General features: G+C 36.8%; 1 protein-coding gene across 1 annotated transcript; it reads left to right on the top strand.

The window, feature by feature from the left end:
* The first annotated feature begins 3,258 nt into the window (after positions 1-3,258).
* LOC144628318 (uncharacterized) lies at positions 3,259-19,120 on the top strand. The gene is made up of 17 exons (XM_078486410.1): positions 3,259-3,621; positions 4,920-5,057; positions 6,243-6,314; positions 7,051-7,155; positions 8,327-8,371; positions 8,890-9,000; positions 10,447-10,491; positions 11,229-11,339; positions 12,222-12,266; positions 12,977-13,087; positions 13,970-14,014; positions 14,502-14,612; positions 15,380-15,424; positions 16,106-16,216; positions 17,251-17,292; positions 17,935-18,060; positions 18,763-19,120. Exons 1-16 carry the CDS (start codon positions 3,543-3,545, stop codon positions 18,057-18,059), a joined length of 1,341 nt encoding a protein of 446 aa, XP_078342536.1. The 5' UTR covers positions 3,259-3,542; the 3' UTR covers position 18,060; positions 18,763-19,120.
* Positions 19,121-20,945: the final 1,825 nt, after the last annotated feature.

The raw sequence follows: 20,945 nt of genomic DNA, 5'->3' as shown, positions 1-20,945 counted from the left end.
ATGTGGTTGTACTATTTTTATACACATGATTTAACGTAGCATTTTAGCCAATCAGAGTAGGCGCTTTACACGTACTGCTTGCAGACTTGAATAATCTCTCGCACGTTTTTTACAGACTGCAACACGCAAGTAAAAAAAAGCACATATGCGCGGACTCTACTTCGATTTTACTCCCCCAATATGAGTGAATTTATCCTCTAAGATGGACGACGAAATGGGCGAGTTAACTATTCTTTTCTGGTACTAAAAAAAGGCTATAAATTTATTTTGTGTGATTCGTGTTTACTGTCGAGGAGGTTTTCAACCGTTAAGGCCTAATTAATGTAAACTGCACGACTTCGGTAAATAATATTATGTGCCACAGCGGTGAATTAAAATTCAGTGTTTGCGGTAGGTCAAGTGAGAACAGGGGGGCGTTGAGCTTTTAATTCAAACAAAACAGAGCTAGCACGACAAAATATATATCAATCATGAAATCCTTTTTCGTGTGCAGTGCACGTCAGAACAAGTCAAGTAAAACATGCGATCAAAATTTGGCGCGCGAATACTGTTGTGAATATTTCGCGCGCGCACATTTTGCCTGGAGAATATGGCGTCCGTAGAATAAATTTCGTATCTTCTACCACTTGCAGTTTCATTTTCAAGTTAGCTTTAAAAGCACAATGACAATTTTAAAGCCACTTATTTAAGTAGCGACCATGATTTTTAGTTGAACTCAATTGGAAAAAAGGCGCGCTATCAATAATTGAATAATTTACGATTAGATGTAGTTTTTTGCATAAGAATAACAGAAGTGTTCCCGTCATGTTTGTAAAGATAAGGAACTGCAAGGAACTCAGTGGCATTTTTAGTTTTCCATAAATTAAATCAAACGTTGATTCTTGTTTCACAAAAGCCAAAATGGAAAAATATTTTCGTCTTGGCGCCAAAATTTCCTTATTATCTGCTGCAGTGTCGCTACAAACCAGGATACAAACTTGTTACACACTTTACACTAAACATTTTTTTCAAGTGCTTTCTTATCGATTAGATGATAAGATGATGATATTTTTAAATTAAAAACCTACAGACGAAGGCAAGTTTTGAATATCGGACCGGCTTGCGAGTAATAACAATGCACTTGTGGATTTTAGATTTGCCGTTTGATCCGTTCATGCAATGCCCGGCAAAAAATAATTCTGAAGCCCATAAGTGCCGTGTCTGACCGCTCTTATGCAATAAGTGTTGTCTTGCCCGAACAGATTTCGAGCCATTTGACAGTTAAAAGTTTAACCTTTTGAGCAGCCGAGTATTGGGCTTAGTGAAGCATTTTTTAAAATTTCTTAGCACCTAAAACACTTTATAGCAATTAAGTGAAGCGCTTGGTAACTTGTTGAAGCAATTAATCTTTAGTTTGAACGGGCTCATCGGCCATAAAAACAATATTCAAGGTGTAAAATGTGAATAATGCAGACCAAATTACACTTGAAATTTTTGCTGGTTAGAAACATTTTAGCGCCAATGAATGTGATTGAACTATTTTTATAAACTAATGTAAAGGTAGCTTCTTAGCCAATCAGAGCACACGCCGAATACAAACTTTTTTTAGGCTTTAATAATTCCTCGCTCGTTTTATCATATAGACTACGACACGCAATGTAAAAATCATTTGTGCGCGCACTCTACTTTGATCACACCCCCTCAATATGAGCGGTTTTAATGTCTAAAATGGATGACGAAAGGGGCAAGTCATTTTTTCGTTCCCGGTACTGAAAAACGGCCATGAATTTGATTTGTGTGTTTTGTGTTTAACCGGCGACCAGATCAACCATTAAGGCCAAATTAACATACACACTGCACGACTTCGGTAAATAATATTGTGCCGCAGCGGTAAATTAAAATTTGTTTGCGGTAGGTCGAGTGAGAATAGGGGGCGTTGGGCTATTAATTCAAACAAAACAGAGCTAGCATGACAAAATATATATTAATCATGAAAGACTTTTCCGTATGCGGTGCACGTCAGAACAAGTCAAGTAAAACATGCCGTAAAAAAATTGCGCGCAAATACTGTGGTGGATATTTCGCGCGCGCACATTTTGCCTGGAGAATATGGCATCCGTAAAATAAATCTCGTATCTTCTTCCACTTGCTTTCATTTTCAAGTTAGCTTTAAGCACGATGACAATTTTATAGCCAGTTATTTAAGTAGCGAGCACAATTTTAAGTTGAACTCAATTGGAAAAAAGGCGCGCTGTGAATAATTAAATAATTTACGATTAGAAGTAGTTGTTTGCATAAGAATAACAGAAGCGTTCCCGTGATGTTTGTAAAGATAAGGAATTGCAAGCAATGCAGTGGCATTTTTAGCTTTCCATAAATTAAATCAAACGTAGGATTCATGTTTTACAAAAGGGAAAAATATTTTTGTCTTGGCGCCAAAACTTTTCTGATATCTGCTTCAATGTCGCTGCAAGCTCATCGCACAGTGTACACTCACGTTTTAAAGTTAACATATTATAAGACCAGTACTTTTTTATCGATCAGACAATGAAATGATAAAAGTTTTGAATATGAAAGCAACAGACGAAGGCAAGCTTTAAATAACGGACCTGGAGGGTAATAACAAATTATTCCGTCGCGGGTGGATTAGTTTGGATTTGCAGTTTGATACGTGCAGCAATGCCCGGCAAAAATAATTATGTTGTCTATAAGCTAAGTGCTGTGTCTGGCCGCTCTTTTTAATAAACGTTTAGAAGGTTACAATTGACACTCACTCTTGAAAATTTTAAGCCATTTGACAGTTAAAAGTTTAGCTCTTTGTCAGGTTCGAGTGGTAATGTGGAGGTCAGTGAATTGTCAGTTTATAAAATAAAAAATAGTGACACCGTTTTGTTACTTGTTAGGAACAGTCTGTCCTTCGCTTTGCCAGTCCCTCCCTTTTATCAGCGAAGAATTTAGTTTTTTAGCTCCTTTGACAATTAAGTGTAGTTTTAGAAAGACTGATTTAATTAGTCTTTAGTTGACGAGGTATTCAATACAAAAAGCATTATTTATTCACATACATTGTGCTCTTTCTATAGAAGCTATGTCAAATATTGATTTAAGTTTATTAAAACTGTTGACTTTAGAAGGTGAAGAAGCGGTTCTGTAGATTAATTATTCAAACAGCTAGTCAAGCTTATAAAATAATTATGCTAGTAACTATTTCGCGCGGAAACCCTATCTTGGAAGTTGGCGTTAAAAATAGCGTTATTTTCCCAACTTAGAGATATTTTGAACTTAATTTGAACGTAATAGAATGAAAATTTGGAAGTTACTTGAACAAATGAAAAGACGACAAGCAACAGGCTGGCTGTTACTACACGAATGGCGGGCTTTCAAGATGAATAATTTGACATTAGTTGCAGTCTATTAGAGTAGAACAAAAGTAACGGTCTATTAGCAGCATATATAAGCGACCACACAAGTAACAATTTCTATCAGTTGATCCATCGACTCTTGCAAGAAGCATCTCAGCTTGCCAGCAACTTCGATTCCAGAAATCAAGCCGACAGTTTCTTAAGATGAAAAACGTTTCCATGTTTTTGCTGTTTCTCACCGTTGCCGTTTGCTCGGCTGCACGTTTTCCATTCGAACCGCGGGGTGAGTAATTTTTTCTTTAAAATATTCTATATTTTGTCGTTTCGTGACCGTGGCAGCTAAAATCGTCAACTCTCATTGGGGTGTCGAGAAGTAGTGAAGCGTTTTCGATTTACTTCAAAATACGGATAGAAAAATATATTTCAAGAGTTTTTTAATTCCGTTGTAAGTTGGAGAGTTTTCTAAATTCAGATTTAAGGCGAAGAAATTCTCTTCTTTTCATTGAAAGCAACTGTTAACAGCATTGTTATTTGTTAATTGATTTGCGCGCGCTTTTGTAGTTTTCTCGATATCTTTCTATAATAGATTCAAAACTTTAAGCCACTGTTAATTAAGACCAAATAACAAAAAACGCCCTTTCCTCTTTTATTTTTCGTTCCTGCGTCTCTTTTGGATTTTTTTAGGATAAACTGTACCTTACAATCTCTCGATTTACGAATAGCGCGCCAAAATCTTTGACGAATCGAAGTAAAAGTTATATAAATCCTTTATCGCATCCATAGCTTTTGTTTATTGTTTATTGCACGACTCAGCGGTTTATAAGTTTAGTATGTCAAACAGTTATTGCGTAAAAATGACGCGCACTTGTAAATGCAAACTGTTAATTGGGTTTATTCGCCAGAAGAGTTTACAGGTTTTTTTTTTCTCATTGAGTTGAAAATTGTGGTTTTGTTATCAGCTGTGTTATCTAGCGCTAAATGTTTAAAAAATCCCAGACGTTTCGGAAATCCTGTAACTTCATCGGCGTTTTTCTTTTTCCAATGGCATTTATGCATTTACGCGCAAATACTGAATGCTGACTGCTCAAGCTTAAATCCGTTCTTCTTATCTCTCAAACATTATTTCCCCTTTTTGTTTCATAGTTTATTCTAGCTTAAAGGAGCTATGTCACGGGGATTTCACAGATTTTTGGTCTAAACTGTTCTGAAATTAGTGGTTGCCGGAAAAAATCTTTGAACATCTAAAGGAAGATACAATCTTAATTCGCGGAGAAAAAGTTAAATCAAGTCACGGCTATAAAATATCGATTTTTTTTGAAGACGCGCGCCGGGAAACAACTTGAAATGTTTAGCCTGTTTAGTTGCAATCCATTTCCATCCTACCCATCCGCAGCCAAAGACGCTTGCAAAAAGTTTCAGTGCTCTAATATAGCAATTGTTAATAAAAAATAGACCATAACTTTTAGGTTCCCTACGACACAAAGATATATCTTGGCTGTTCAAAAATCTGTTAAAATCCCTGGCAAAGCCCCTTTAAATAATGTTTCTGACGCTTGTGTTTCTGTTGTGTTCGTTTCACAGACCCCTCGGCCATTTGCGCAGACTGCAGAGGTCTGTCTCCAGCGAGTGTAGTGGGCTGCTACTGTAGTGATTTACACAACTGCGAAGCTGCAGGATGCACAAACTTTGGGGGATGCTCGTTTGCTGACTGTGACAATAGTAAGTGGATGCTACTTATACTATAACTGAGAAAATTCTCGCGCGTTCTTTGGTCGAAAGTATAGTAGAACCCCGGTAGCTCGAACTCGGATAACTCGAACAACCCCGCTATTAAACTCGAACTAGTTTCCATTTGCCTTGGAATTGAACCCACTTTTCAGTCATTTTTACTCGGTTAACTCGAACTCGGATAAGTCGAACAACCCCGCTAACGCGAACTAACTTCCATTTCCCTTGGATTTGACCCCACTTTTCTATCATTTTTACTCGGTTTAATCGAACTCGGATAAGTCGAACAACCCCGCTAACGCGAACTAACTTCCATTTCCCTTGGATTTGACCCCACTTTTCTATCATTTTTACTCGGTTTAATCGAACTCGAAAAAAATTGGACAACCCCGCTAACTCGAACTAAATGTAAATCTTTGGCTTCTTCTGACTTGTTTTCTTCACGTTGTTTATGCGACTTAGAAAAAAATGATCAACATTTACCAGACTGTCCAATGTTTGTCAAACAAATCATGTGACATGCCAGCTAAGTCAATGACGTCATAGCTTTGGTATTGATATCGACATCGCATAAAAAGGCCAGTATCGTATCGGTATCGTATCGTTTTGAAAAACCGATATCGGCCCATCCTTACGAGTTAAGATATCGAGACACAGCTCCTTTATGTAAAGTCTGACGAAATGTTGAGTGTAACGGGGGGAGGGAGGGGGTAGCAATAATCCTAGTCGCATCTGATCCGTAAGCTACGACGGTCCTTATCTTAACCATTTCTAGTGGACTACTTTTTGTTCAGTGCATTTTAACTCTGCACACTTACTTCGCGGATGAGAAGACTATACGATTCTTACGATTCTTGGCAAGAAGAACAGAAACGAGAATTACATTTAATGTACAACATTTAAATTACCACTTATGTCCAGGATTGAACTGTTTAATGAGTATTCATGTTTGACTGTGTTATTTGACATTTCCATATTACTTCATATTTGACAAAATTTGGTGTGTTTTGGTGAATTTTATTAATAAGGACACTTTGTGATGCATGTCATGAGGAACGTGCATCTCATTAGCGTTTAATCCTGGACATATCTGTTAAACATATCTGTTTATTAGAGATGGATTTGTCGAATACACGTTATTTTTTCTGAGGCTAAATAAATCTTCTTTTTTTTCAGCGCCCGCCCGCAGAGCTTTGAAACACAGGGCAGCAGAAGACAGGGTACTACAAGCTTTGTCGAGAAGAGAACGTAAGTAAAAAATCTGTCAATCTGGAATCCATTTTAAAACAGCAACATAGAATAAAAGTGCTACTACTTAGGGAATAGCCCAGGGAACATTCACATATTAGAACCCTTGATGTACTGCTACAATTCTACAATGCTACAAGTTAACCCGATAAATTTAATAATTTGTCACGCAACGCCCACCAATTTAATAATTTGTCACGCAACGCCCACCAAAATTACCGCTGTTAAGGAGGCTCGGGTTTGGAGAACGGGAACAAGGCGTCCATTAAATAAAATCGTCAACTTTGCAGTTCTCTACTTAGTTCAAATAAAACGCGTTAATTATTCGCTAAGTAGGGCCTCCAATTAAATCAGTCTCACAATTAAATCAATAGAGAGATTAAGCATGACGTTATACGGCAAACGGCAAACGCGAGCTTGCTTTTCATTTTGTTTCCTTTTTATCGAATTCTAAAACCAATTTCTCATAAAAATAGGGAAAAAATCCCACCTTCACGACAAACACAAAACTACTCATTTCTGTGTATAAACACCAAACGGCAGACGGCAGAAGTTGAATTTTTGCCGTTCGCGGGAAAAATAAACGTCATGCTTAATCTCTCTTATTTTAAAACAGCAACATAGCGAATAGCCCAGGGAACATTCACATATTAGAATGCTATACAATCTTTGACTAGCTTAATTGTGTTTTAAACAACTTGGTCCTAAATTTTGTTTTTTGTTCTCGTTTTCACAGCTAGCGACTGCCCAGATTGTGAAGGTTTTGGACCTGGCTGCCCGTGTGATGCTAAAAAATACTGCGAGAGCCAGGGCTGTGGAACTGGAGATTGTCACTCCTGCAGTATGTAAATTTTAATCCCCGGGGGACGGGGGCACTTGACATAATCTCGGGTAGGGAGGTGCGGCCCGGCCTCCTAAACCCTGACCCTGTTTAAGACACGAACCTCTGATTTTCCTACCCTGTTTAAGACAGAATGCCAATTTTTGATACCCCGTCTAAGACATAAACAAGTACCTCACTGGCTTTGTTGTAATCACGAATTAAGCTAAGTATCAATGCCGAAATCAACGTAAGTCGGTTATACGGAAGAATTTGTGGAAATTCGGCTTGTGGCTAAGTTTGTATAAATTTACACCTCTGCAGGCATATAAGCCTAATCTGTTTGACATTGGTCCGTGTAAAGATACCCCGTTTAAGACAACTGAAAAGGGTTGAAATATATACCCCGTTCAAGACAAAAAAGCCTGAAAACCATACCCTATCGGGCCGCACGTCCCCGTTAAGCCCTTATAAGGGAGTACCCTCCCCCCGGGATTTTAATGCTATATGCTTTTTTATATATAGTTTAAAATGAAGTTCTTTTCCCTTCAACTGTATCTAAAATTATCATTCCAAATAATTCAAAATCGTACATAACATTGTTACTGAATTCATATCCTAGATTCGTTGTGGTGATTGTTAAATTTGTGCCTTGCAAAAAGTAGGGAGGAGGGAGAAATTGGCGCAAAAAAGTAAGGAGGAGGGAAATTACTCTCCTGTCCCTCCCCCCTCTGCAAAGTACCGCATTCCTATAATTGGCACCCTCTTAACGCCAATCAACAGGTCATGGCCCCTTTACAGCTAACGATCACTTGCTACAAAAATAACACTTTGCTGGAGGGCAAGCAACGCGCTGGGACAAAACAAAGCGAATTCAATTAGTCATGCTTGGCTTTCGTCTGTTTTGAATGTCCCAGAGCGAAGCTTGCCCTCTTGCATGGCGGACCGTAAGCTGCAAACATGTAAAGCAACCAAAACGATGCATTTCCATTTGCCAAAAACCTTTCATGTATGATACCTCATTTAAGCAACCCGTAATGCGACAAAATGTTGCGTTGCGAGTAGCAGTAAAAGTAGAACTGTTTTCTTATTTTTGCAGTATTTCTAGACAAGATGCTGCGTTTGACAAGTTAATCACAACTTTAGAATGTTTTTAAGTCGTCAGTCATTTTTTGTCTTTTTTCCTTTTCAGCAAAGAAAAGAACCGTGATGGCTGACTTATTACTGAAGAGAGAGCGTAAGTTATATTATATAAAATCAATCATTTCAAAAGATAACCTAATCTAGTCAAGGAAATCTCTCGACACGATCATGCTACAGATTCGCATGCTAAGGGTCTGGGTCCAGTTGTTTAAGTGGTGGATTAATCTTGATCCCAGATTTCTGGCTTCGTCCACAAGAGATCTGGGAACGAGATTAGTGGTGGATAACGCTATCCACCAAATAAATCGCTATCCAGAGAATACGTGTTAACAAAACATGCTTCAGTATCCACGGGACAGAAATTTATCCTGTGGATAGCGTTTCCCACAATTTAAACAACTGGGCCCTGAATAACAGCTATGAACTGGTCCAAAAAAAAAATAACAGTCATTTGAAAAATGACGCGTTTTTTAACGTGCAGCATTGAAAATTTTCTTAGGAGGGAGAGATTGCAACATCCTCAACCCTCCCCTTAGACCTGTTTTTGAAACTTAATAAGAAAGCTAAAGTGAACGTTTTGTAAAAGTTTGTTTTTTACTCTCATGTTCACAGCCAATGATTGCCCAGACTGTGCAGGGTTTGGCCCCGGCTGTGGTTGTGACGCTTACGAGATTTGCAAGAGCGAGGGTTGTCACACTGGAGAATGCACCGCTAGCAACTGTGGTATGCAAATTGTTATGATATATGACCTGTAGCAACAATTTTACATATAATCGTATCTATAACAAAATTTTCGATTTTGATTGGTTCTGCGCGCCCCTATTTGTCGCGCAATCAGCACGAGATCACGTGGGTGTCCAATTACAGGTATCCAATTTGAGCAACTTCAAATTGGATACCTGTAATTGGACACCTACGCCATTCGCGCGTCAATCACGCGCATATAAATGGGTTCTTTCTTGCTGTTTTCCCACTGTTTGTACAACCAGTTGAATTTACCATTGACTTTTCACACTAAAAAAGATTCTCAAAGACTTCCTAACCTCGAATTTTGTTATTGATACGATTAATTAGTAATTGGACCTCGTGTCGTACAATTCAGAGAGTAATCGTACTCGTAATTTCAAATCGTCCTCGCGCTGCGCGCTCGGCCGATTTTGAATTACTCGCCCGATTACTCCCTGAATTGTACTCCACTCGGTCCAATTACTATACTTATTTGATACATGGTTTTAAATGAAGTTGTTTTGTTTCTTACCACTGTAATAATAATAATAATAATAATAATAATAATAATAATAATAATAATAATAATAACAATAATAATAATAACTTTATTAACATGTCGAAAATGTTTAGCTAAGAGGAAAAGTACCCTCAACTAATTTTGGACATCTAACCAAAATGTAACCAAAACTAATGTAACCAAAATCATTATTCTAAATTTTTTGAAATCGAACACAACATTTAACAATTATTGGATGAGGTTGAGCATGATAGCGATAATTATCAAGGCTAAAGTCTCTGTTATCTGCCGAAGCCGAAGGCTGAGGCGGATAACAGAAACTGAGGCCTTGATAATTATCGCTATCATGCGAAAACCGAATCCAATAATTGTTTTATTATGCACATTCCTGAGCTGCACTTGTAAAGACAAGAGCGCGCACAAAATATACTTTTATAAGGTTACAACCTTTCGTCGCTTCTGCATGCATAAAACTATTGTCTGTAGGTATGACGTCACTTCTACATATGTAAAATCTAATGTCTGTAGGTATGACGTAAGAGAAACAGCAAGCAAGAATTAGCTGCGTGCTTATAGCCAATCAAAATCAAGCTGGTGACACCAATGTATAATAATGTTACTTAATAATTCATGGATTAGATTCTATATTGTGTTTATTTTACTAGTGACAACTTAAACATTTTATCTCTTTTGATGTGCACCCTCTTAAGGCCATATTTACATGACGCAATTTTCCTGGCAATTTGCAACGCAGCAATCGTTGCATCCAGTTGCAAAAAGCAATAGCAACCCCATTTTATCAATCAACAATGCAAAAAAAGGTGCGTTGCAAGTAGCAAGAAAAGTGCAACTATCCTTCACAGTTGTCAATTGCAAGTTACGATGTTTTTCAGTGGTTGTTATTTGTCTGGTTTTGTTTTCAGGTAAAAGAAAAAGAGAGATGGCTGACTTTTTGCCAAAGAGAGAACGTAAGCCATATAATATAGAATTGATCCTGCTGAAAAGATAACCAAATCTAGGCAGAGAAAAACTTGACACAATCAAGCCAGATTCGAATGCTGAGGGTCTGGAGGCATCGGATTAAACTGTTACAATCGGTAAAAATTATAACTGTCAGCTGTGAAATTTAACGCAAACAAAATGTACCTGGAGGGGGAGGGAGGGGGAGGCCGCGACATCCTCATCCCTCCCCCTAAAAGGGACTGTGTCACGGATTTTAGCCAACATGAACAAAAGGCAAAGGAAATGACGAAAACTTTCGGTGAGATATAAAAATAACTTTTTTTTAACAGCGAAGGAACATTTCAATGACACAGCAAATACTGAAAAGAAAAATTGACGAAGATTGAGACGGATTGCGATATGGGTTTTTGAAATATTTTTGGGATGAACAGTTTTCAAAGTTAATCTCGTTTGCTTGTAACTTAAATTATAACGCCCGGGAGACACATTTGGTTATTGCAATGAAGCTATGGGTTTGTCATTTCCGTCCATAGAAGTAATTTCTTTGCAAGCATTACGTCATAGCAAGTATTTGGCAAATCTTAATATAATAAACTTAACTCAGTCGTGCCACAGTCCCGTTAATAGATCAGACATATGTTTTTGAAGAAAAAACTTTGACATTATTCAAACACTGAAAACTTAAGAACAAACATAATAAGAAAGCTAAAGTGGACTTCTTTTTTTACTTTCGTGTTCACAGCCAATGATTGCCCAGACTGTGCAGGGTTTGGCCCCGGCTGTGGTTGTGACGCTTACGAGATTTGCAAGAGCGAGGGTTGTCACACTGGAGAATGCACCGCTAGCAACTGTGGTATGCAAATGTTTATGCTATATGACGTGTAGAAACAATTTTACATACTTTTTGATACATAGTCATTTAAAAAAGATGTTTTGGTACTTCCCACTGTAACCAAAATCATTATTCCAAATTCTTTGAAATCGTACACAACATTGTTACTAAATAATTCATGTCTTAGATTCTTTATTGGTCTTTATTGTGATGATTTAATTAGTGACCAGTTAAGTACTATATTTCGTATAATGTGCGCCCTCTTAAGGCCATAGCTTAAGGTTACTATTTTTAGCGGCTACTAATTTTTGTTTTTTGGAGCAAGATTAAGCGACTATTTAATTTAGCGATTGTCCGAAAAATTTAAAAAGTTAGTGATATCGTGTAAACCAGTTTTTAATGAACATATAGCTAAGATGGAAATAAATGTTCAATAAAAGAACAAACTCACTTGATATTGAACGAACATTTGCATTGACAGAAAGAACAAAGCTACCAGCATCTATTTTTAAGAGAATTTTTCAAGTCGACTATGCTGAATTTTGTTTCCCAAAAGGGTGGGAGGGGGGTACATAAAATTTATGAGTATTAAATTTGATCGAGACAAATTTTAGCGAGTACTAAATTTAGCGATTTTTGCCCAACTCGCTAAATTCGCTAAAATTAGTAGCCGCCAACAATAGTAACCTTTAGGTATTTACATGACGCAACTTTCCTTGCAATTTGCAACGCAGCAATCGTTGCATCCAGTTGCAAAAACGATAGCACCTCATTTTATCAAACTACAATGCAAAAAAGTTACGTTGTGAGTAGCAAGAAAAGTGCTACTATTCTTCACAGTTGTTAATCGCATCTTACAATGTTTTCAGTGGTCGTTATATATTTGTCTGGTTTCTTTTTCAGGAAAAAGGAAAAGAGAGATGGCTGGCTATTTGCCGAAAAGAGAACGTGAGTCATATAATGTAGAATCGATCCAGCTCAAAAGATAACCTTATAGCCTGGTTTTCACTAGCCACGCAAGCGCAAGCGCAAGCATAAGCGCAATCACGCAAAAAGGACAAATTTTGATCCTTCTTCTTGTCCTTGCCGCAAGCACAAGCACTAGCATAAAACTGCAATGCGCTCGTACTTTTGCTCGAGTCGAACCCGTTTTCACGGTGAAATAAGAGCTGTTATTCTTGCGCTTGTGCTTGCGTCGCTAGTGAAAACCAGGCTTATGTAGACAGAGAAAAACGTGACACAATCAAGTTAGTTTCGCATGCTTTAAAAAAGCGCCTATTTCATATTAAAACGGGATATTTCTGAAAAATTCATTCTTGATTTACTTGAAAACACTCTTACAGATTTTTCTAAAATTTTGTCAACAGCTAGTCAATCTACTATACTTTTACAAATCAAAAAAAAAATACCAAGGGTCAATCTAGATTTCGAGAAAATCAGGGTTGTTTAAAAACAAAAGAAAATGGTAACCTTTGTGAAATGAAATGAAATTAATTGAAATTAATTTCTATCGTTTTTTCGCATACGTGAGCAACGACATTTTCACTTTTTACTACTAATGAAGGCAGCACTGCCGAAACTTTTAGTTCTTGCATTGAACTTTCCAGCGTTGAACATTACAGTATTCAATGTGTTTGTATTTGTTCTCGTGTTTACAGCCAATGATTGCCCAGACTGTGCAGGGTTTGGCCCCGGCTGTGGTTGTGACGCTTACGAGATTTGCAAGAGCGAGGGTTGTCACACTGGAGAATGCACCGCTAGCAACTGTGGTATGCAAATGTTTATGCTATATGACCTGTAGAAACAATTTTACATAATATTTGATACATAGTCATTTAAAAAAGATGTTTTGGTACTTCCCACTGTAACCAAAATCATTATTCCAAATTCTTTGAAATCGTACACAACATTGTTACTAAATAATTCATGTCTTAGATTCTTTATTGGTCTTTATTGTGATGATTTAATTAGTGACCAGTTAAGTACTATATTTCGTATAATGTGCGCCCTCTTAAGGCCATAGCTTAAGGTTACTATTTTTAGCGGCTACTAATTTTTGTTTTTTGGAGCAAGATTAAGCGACTATTTAATTTAGCGATTGTCCGAAAAATTTAAAAAGTTAGTGATATCGTGTAAACCAGTTTTTAATGAACATATAGCTAAGATGGAAATAAATGTTCAATAAAAGAACAAACTCACTTGAAATTGAACGAACATTTGCATTGACAGAAAGAACAAAGCTACCAGCATCTATTTTTAAAAGAATTTTTCAAGTCGACTATGCTTAATTTTGCTTCCCGAAAGGGTGGGAGGGGGGTACATAAAATTTATGAGTATTAAATTTGATCGAGACAAATTTTAGCGAGTACTAAATTTAGCGATTTTTGCCCAACTCGCTAAATTCGCTAAAATTAGTAGCCGCTAACAATAGTAACCTTTAGGTATTTACATGACGCAATTTTCCTTGCAATTTGCAACGCAGCAATCGTTGCATCCAGTTGCAAAAACGATAGCACCTCATTTTATCAAACTACAATGCAAAAAAGTTACGTTGTGAGTAGCAAGAAAAGTGCTACTATCCTTCACAGTTGTTAATCGCATCTTACAATGTTTTCAGTGGTCGTTATATATTTGTCTGGTTTCTTTTTCAGGAAAAAGGAAAAGAGAGATGGCTGGCTATTTGCCGAAAAGAGAACGTGAGTCATATAATGTAGAATCGATCCAGGTCAAAAGATAACCTTATGTAGACAGAGAAAAACGTGACACAATCAAGCTAGTTTCGCATGCTTTAAAAAAGCGCCTATTTCATATTAAAACGGGATATTTCTGAAAAATTCATTCTTGATTTACTTGAAAACGCTCTTACAGATTTTTCTAAAATTTTGTCAACAGCTAGTCAATCTACTATACTTTAACAAATCAAAAAATAAATACCAAGAGTCAATCTAGATTTCGAGAAAATCAGGGTTGTTTAAAAACAAAAGAAAATGGTAACCTTTGTGAAATGAAATGAAATTAATTGAAATTAATTTCTATCGTTTTTTCGCATACGTGAGCAACGACATTTTCACTTTTTACTACTAATGAAGGCAGCACTGCCGAAACTTTTAGTTCTTACATTGAACTTTCCAGCGTTGAACATTACAGTATTCAATGTGTTTGTGTTTGTTCTCGCGTTTACAGCCAATGATTGCCCAGACTGTGCAGGGTTTGGCCCCGGCTGTGGTTGTGACGCTTACGAGATTTGCAAGAGCGAGGGTTGTCACACTGGAGAATGCACCGCTAGCAACTGTGGTACGCAAATTTTTATGCTATATGACCTAATAATAATAATAATAATAATAATAATAATAATAATAATAATAATAATAATAATATTTAATATTTATATTGCGCATTTGCTATAAAATAATCAAATGCGCATTACAAACATCACAATAGATACAAAAATAAGAACCTATTTACAATCTTTAGAAAATTAAAAACGAAACCTACACTATTTACAATTGGCGATAAGAAAAAAAATTTGCAGAAAACTATATATAAAAAAAATCTTAATATAAACTAACAAAATGCCTTGCTAAATAAAAATGTCTTAAGTTTCTGTTTAAAATCACTTTTAGTGCAGGCAGATCTAATGCTTATGGGAAGAAATTTTTATGCTATATGACCTGTAAAAACAATTTTACATACTATTTGATATACAGTTTTAAAAGAAGATGTTTTGATTCTTTCCACTGTAACCAAAATCATTGTTCTAAATTGTTTGAAATTGTACAGAACATTGTAACTTAATAATTCATATCTTTGATTCTTTATTGTGATAGTTTAATTAGTGAACCTCTGAAGGCCATATTTCCATGACGCAATTTTGCTGGCAATATGCAATGCAGCAATCGTTGCATCCAGTTGCAAAAAGCGGTAGCACCCAATTTTATCAATCTACAATGCAAAAAATGTTGCATTGCAAGTAGCAAGAAAAGTGCAACTATTCTTCACAGTTGTCAATTGCAAGTTACGATGTTTTTCAGTTGTCGTTATTTGTCTGGTTTTGTTTTCAGGTAAAAGGAAAAGAACAATGGCTGACTTTTTGAAAAAGAGAGAACGTAAGTCATATAATATAGAATCGATCCTGCTCAAAAGATAACCTAATCTAGGCAGAGAAACACTTTACACAATCAAGCCAGATTCGAATGCTGAGGGTCTGGATGCGTGGGATGAAAGGGGCTATGTCACGCAATTTTAGGCAACTTCGGCACTGACCAACTTTTCATAGAATTAACTGAAATATCACAATAACGGCTTAAAACTGTAGAATAACTCAAAAGAAACACAGAAAGGCCAAAAAGGGGCAAGGATGGGCAAAATTTGAGAAGATTAAAACGGATTGCGTTCGGGTAAACGTAAAAAAAACGTTGGCCCGACTTTTTTTAAGTTTATCTCAATTTGTATGAAAGTGTCATTTACAATGCTCAAAAACCATCCTTTTTTGTTATGTGGCCGTGATTTTGCCCATTAATGACTTTTGCTCTGCCAATTTGAAGTTTACAGCTTTTATTTAACGAAAAAAATAGAATTACCTAAAATACCGTGACCTAGCCCCTAAAGATTTATAACTGTCAGCTGCAAAAGCCCTTTACTTAATAAACCTGTTCTTGAACAAAAAACTTTGACATTATTTAAACACTGAAAACTTAAGAAAAAACATGTAAGAAATCTAAAGTGAGCAAGAAGGGGAGGGGTTGTTAAAACTTGTTAAAGTTTGGTTTTTGTTCTCGTTTTCACAGCCAATGATTGCCCAGACTGTTCAGGGTTTGGCCCCGGCTGTGGTTGTGACGCTTACGAGATTTGCAAGAGCGAGGGTTGTCACACTGGAGAATGCACCGCTAGCAACTGTGGTATGCAAATTTTTATGATATATGACCTGTAGAAACAATTTTAAACTCTTGGTTATTAATAAATTTAATAGCAAAATTTTTTGTCAAGGTGTTATTTTGAGAAGCTTGAGTTCTCTGAATTTTGGTCATAGATTCTTTTAAAACTTATCAGGGATACAGTAAAAACCCGCAAGTAAGAACCTAACATTTAAGAACCTGTTAAGCTAAATTTGCAAATTAGATACCATTTAATAAGAACCTATTTAGCCTAAAATTTGAAAACAGGCTCTTATTTTCTAAAATTGATTAAATAAAGTTGTTTACTTTTGGGAAATATGATTAAGATAACACTCTGGATCCTCTTTGGAGATACGTAACCTAGAAGCCTTATTACCCCAGATGCAATGTAATGCAAATTTTATACAAGAAAAAGGCTCAATACCACTAAAATCTCTATTTAACAACATTGAAATTTTTCCTCAGAAATTAAGAACCTATCAAGAACCTAATTAGCCTAAATTTGTGTTAATAACCCTTTATGTAAGAACCTGTTTGGGCTAATCTGAAAAACAATAGGTCCTTACTCGCGGGTTTTTACTGTATTGGAGGAAGATGGAATTACGCCATTACTGGCAAATCGCCGTTTATTGTGACGTTTGTCACGTTTAAACCTCTTCAAGTAAAACCGAAGATGTAATTTTATGTCCAGGTTTAAAGCTAGAATAGCACACCGAACTAAAATCATAACCACTTTTGTGCCACGACAAAAGGAAATTCTCGAATTCAAGAATTGGTAAAAGTTTTCGGAGCAAGCTGTAATAGTATATAGCGTTTTTCCCCAGACACAAGGACATAATTTTTTTTAAAAAAAAAGAAAATAATAATAATAAGACTGCCGACATTTAGTAGCGTATTCCGTGCATGCGTTTCTCATGATACTAGTATCATGGACTTGACCATTGCTTCATTTTAGGTTTATGTTGATTTAGAAATGTCTTGTAGCTTGATCCTTACTCTAAACAGATATCTCCTTGTTTGTTTGTTTTTTTATCCAGGTAAAAAGAAGAGAACCACTTCTGATTTGTTGAAGAGAGGAAGTAGGTTACAGTCTCAAATATGGAATGTCTTAAAATACAAGATAACAGAGCAACTCAGTTTTAGCGAATTTGAACAGCAAAATATATATTTATGTCGTAGGAAACCGAAAAATAATGGTCCATTTTTATTAACAATTGCTATATTAGAGCACTGAAACTGTCAACAAGCATCTTTGATTGCGGATGGCTAGGATGGAAATGGATTACAACTTGAAAAATTGACGCTAAACCCTCTAAGTTGTTTCCGCGCGTCTTCAAAAAATCGACATTTATAGCCATGCTTTGACGGAGTTCTCTCCGCAAATTTTACCTGTCATTTTACTTTAGATGTTCAAATATCAGTTGCCTACCACTAATTTCAGAACAGTTTAGACCAAAAATCTGCGAAATCCCCGATAGTGAGCGACTGGACGCTAATAGGGGATAGGGTGTAATTACGTACAGGATGGCGGAATATACAATATAACAGAAAAAAAACGTGTTCCGTTCCGGTCCAAAATCACTAAGAGGCTCTTTAAAGAACCACCAGGGGTCCATCAGAACGTTTCCCATTTTGCTTGTTGCAAAGGTTACTTCAACCCCAGAAGACAGAAGTAGTATATTTCTGATGTTTGTCGTTTAATTTTGAATTCCTTTTTACAGACGAAATTTGTGACGACTGTCCGGGTTTTGGACCTGGCTGCCCGTGTGGTGATGCTTTACTTTGCACCGAGATGTGTGGATCAGCTGGTGAATGCAACTCGGGCAACTGCAGTCCAACTGCATAAGGTGTGACTAGAGGCTCATACTAGATCTAAATGACCTTCCCCAATCTTAAAGGCACGGTGTCTCGAGGGCTGATTAACAAAACTTCCCTTTCCTCATTATCAATGCCACAAAATAAACAAATAAATTTGATAAAAAGATTCCACAGTGCAAAAAAGATCGAACAAGTACCGTATTTACTCGAAAAAGCGCCGGGGCGCTTATTAAATTTTTCGCGCCTCAAGTGCGGCGCTTATTCGAGGGTGGCGGTTATTTAAAATTTGGACGCCACAAAGAATCTAATCTTTTACAGTAATTGAAAATAGTGTCCTTTAATTGTCAGTCTTCGTGGCGACCATTAAGCTGAGAGTCCCGCTAGATTAATAATAGCTACAGACTTGAACTTAATTTACTAAAAGCCTTACTAGAGCGGTTTTCACTTGAGTATCGAAAGTAATTTGCGTTTGCTTTAGTTTTGCATTACTACGCTTAGTGATTGGTTTAAAAATCTCGCGCCACTTTCTCAGTCATTCAGAACAAAAACCAAAACCAATCGTGACTCGCGCACGCACGTTTTCCCGCGCTTCGCGCCGGCTACATGCATTTGCTTCGAGTTTTGATTGGATCACTGGATTGTCTGTGTCGTTTGTGATTGGCTAGAGTAGTTACAGTTAATTACTTTGCTTCACTAATAACGTTAACTGTATTTTGCCTCTTTTTCCTCAGCTACCAAGCTGCATCAACATGGAACACAGGATTTCCTTTGGAAAATGTACTTGGTCCTTGTGTTCAACTTTCGTTTTTAGCCTTAGTTTGTACAATTAAGTGAAGTAATTGCGATACTAGCAACAAGTAACCTTTTTTAAACATAAGTTTTCAAGTATATTTTTGAACTTGTATTTTCAATATTTCCTCAGTAATAAATAGTTAGACAGGACTCCATATAAACCGGCTCTGCTGAATTGGAATTCTCCTGTTGAAATATTTGGTTAAAAAGCTTATTAAAATAATGGTAATTTGTGTCCTTGATTTATGTATATTCATAGCTTTTCAAGGATGAATAAAGGTTTGCTTATAAGCCGAAGTCTGACTGGCTGTGTGTGTTCTTCTTTTCGTTTAAATTATATAAAGAGGCCCAATAGGGGGGGGGGGGGGTCCGAGTATCCCGTATCCCATTAATTTTGGCCTAAATATCCCGTATCCATTAATTCCTGAAAAACTTTGAAGTTCGATATCCCACGATCTCTTTTCTTAATATCCCATATCCCTATAAGTTTTCCCTGAAATATCCTGTATCCCTATAATTTTTCCCCAAATATCCCGTATCCCTAAAACCCCTAATGGGGCCTCTATAAAGCTGCATTCGCGTTGTCAAAACGCATCTCAGCCAATTCGCTTAGATAATTTTCAAACGTTTGGATCACAACTAGCCTTAACTGTTGAGAATACAAACTAAGATCAGAGAACCATCATGCTAAAAATTTCGCGTTAAAACTGCGGGGTTTATATCCCTTTTGAAAAAATTAATGCACAAGTGTGAAAATAAGATCTGTTTTGAAAGATTCCGTTGCCCTTGGGGTAAAAAAGATTCTCTTTTTTCTTTGCCAATTAGCTCAAATTTCTAGTCAAGTATCGTGAGTAGACTTTCAAAAGAAACAATATGTTGCATATGGCATGAATGATTTTATATCGCCTTTTCTTAAATTCCTACTCTAAACTACTAAAATTGGAATGACAACTTGGAAGCGTCTTTAATGTGATCAAACATAAAGCAGCAGTTTGAGTATACTAAACGGTATGGAAAACTGTCAAAATGTATTTGAAAGGTCCTTTCAAAATATCTCGAACAGACCCAACTTAAAGGTCGATTCATTAAGTATTTTATATATTATTACAAAGAGATGCCCTACCCCTTCCGTCAAAAATGGTATGTGAATTGGTAGGGGCTTGGACCTCAGGGCGGGCACTCAATTTTTTTTCCTTACGAGGAAGCTCCCCACCCTCCCCCTTCCCCCGGGTTTGCAGGGTCCCCTGGATATTGTCATTTTCCTCAAGCAGGTTCCAATTTAACCACGCCTGAGTCTAAATTCATAACAGGTAAATTTCCATCGAATTCTATCGCTCATCGGTGAATGGTTGTCTTGGGATCGACCGCGGTCCGATATGATGTGTAAAAAACAAGCAGAGTACTTCACAAGTACATAAGGTTCTATTTTCACTGTTTTAAGATCGATACTGTACCGGTACTCTGATGGTTTACTAAGTTTTTTGGAGCTTTCCGAAAAAAGGTCTACGTGTTTGAAAACAGGTAAATGCGGACTTGTTGGCGCCATTTGTCAAAGCATTTGGTTGGGTTGCGCAGCGTCTAAAAAGTAAAAATACTTGCTTATTCGAGGGAATAAAAATATATTTACACTCAGCAACTATTTTATCTATACTAACTCATACTTGTCCCCTTAATATAAACGAAAATCACCGAAATAGAAAAAAAAATGCCTGAGACGTTTGATCGCGGTGAAGTCTTCGGAGGCCATCGACCGACAACAGCTCACACAAAGGTACCTAAGTGATATCCTGAGTTCCCGAAGTTTTCCCGAAGTCTTTTTCCAAAGACTCCCCAAAGTTTTAATTTTGATTCCAATTTCTCTCTCCCTTTTCAATTTTGAATTATGGATTGTTTTTTTACCCCTTTCGATCACCCTTAAACTAGGTGGGTACTCCTCAAGTACATTTGAACCTCATGCAAAATTGTGGTTTCCTGCTAAAATATTGAGCATTCCGTGATTGTTATTTGTCGATGCAATTACGAATAAAAATAATATAACGAACTAATAAAAATCATATTTTAAAGTGATAACAGCAACAATAAATGATATACACAGTGGCGAAAAAAAAATAAAAGCTGCCGC

The sequence above is a fragment of the Oculina patagonica genome, chromosome 10 (genome assembly GCF_052425735.1).
Source record: "Oculina patagonica isolate OP01 chromosome 10, crgOcupat, whole genome shotgun sequence".
Classification (NCBI taxonomy): Eukaryota; Metazoa; Cnidaria; class Anthozoa; order Scleractinia; family Oculinidae; genus Oculina; species Oculina patagonica.
The sequence above is the reverse complement of the archived record's forward strand: the minus strand, read 5'-3'. Positions and strand labels throughout refer to the sequence as shown.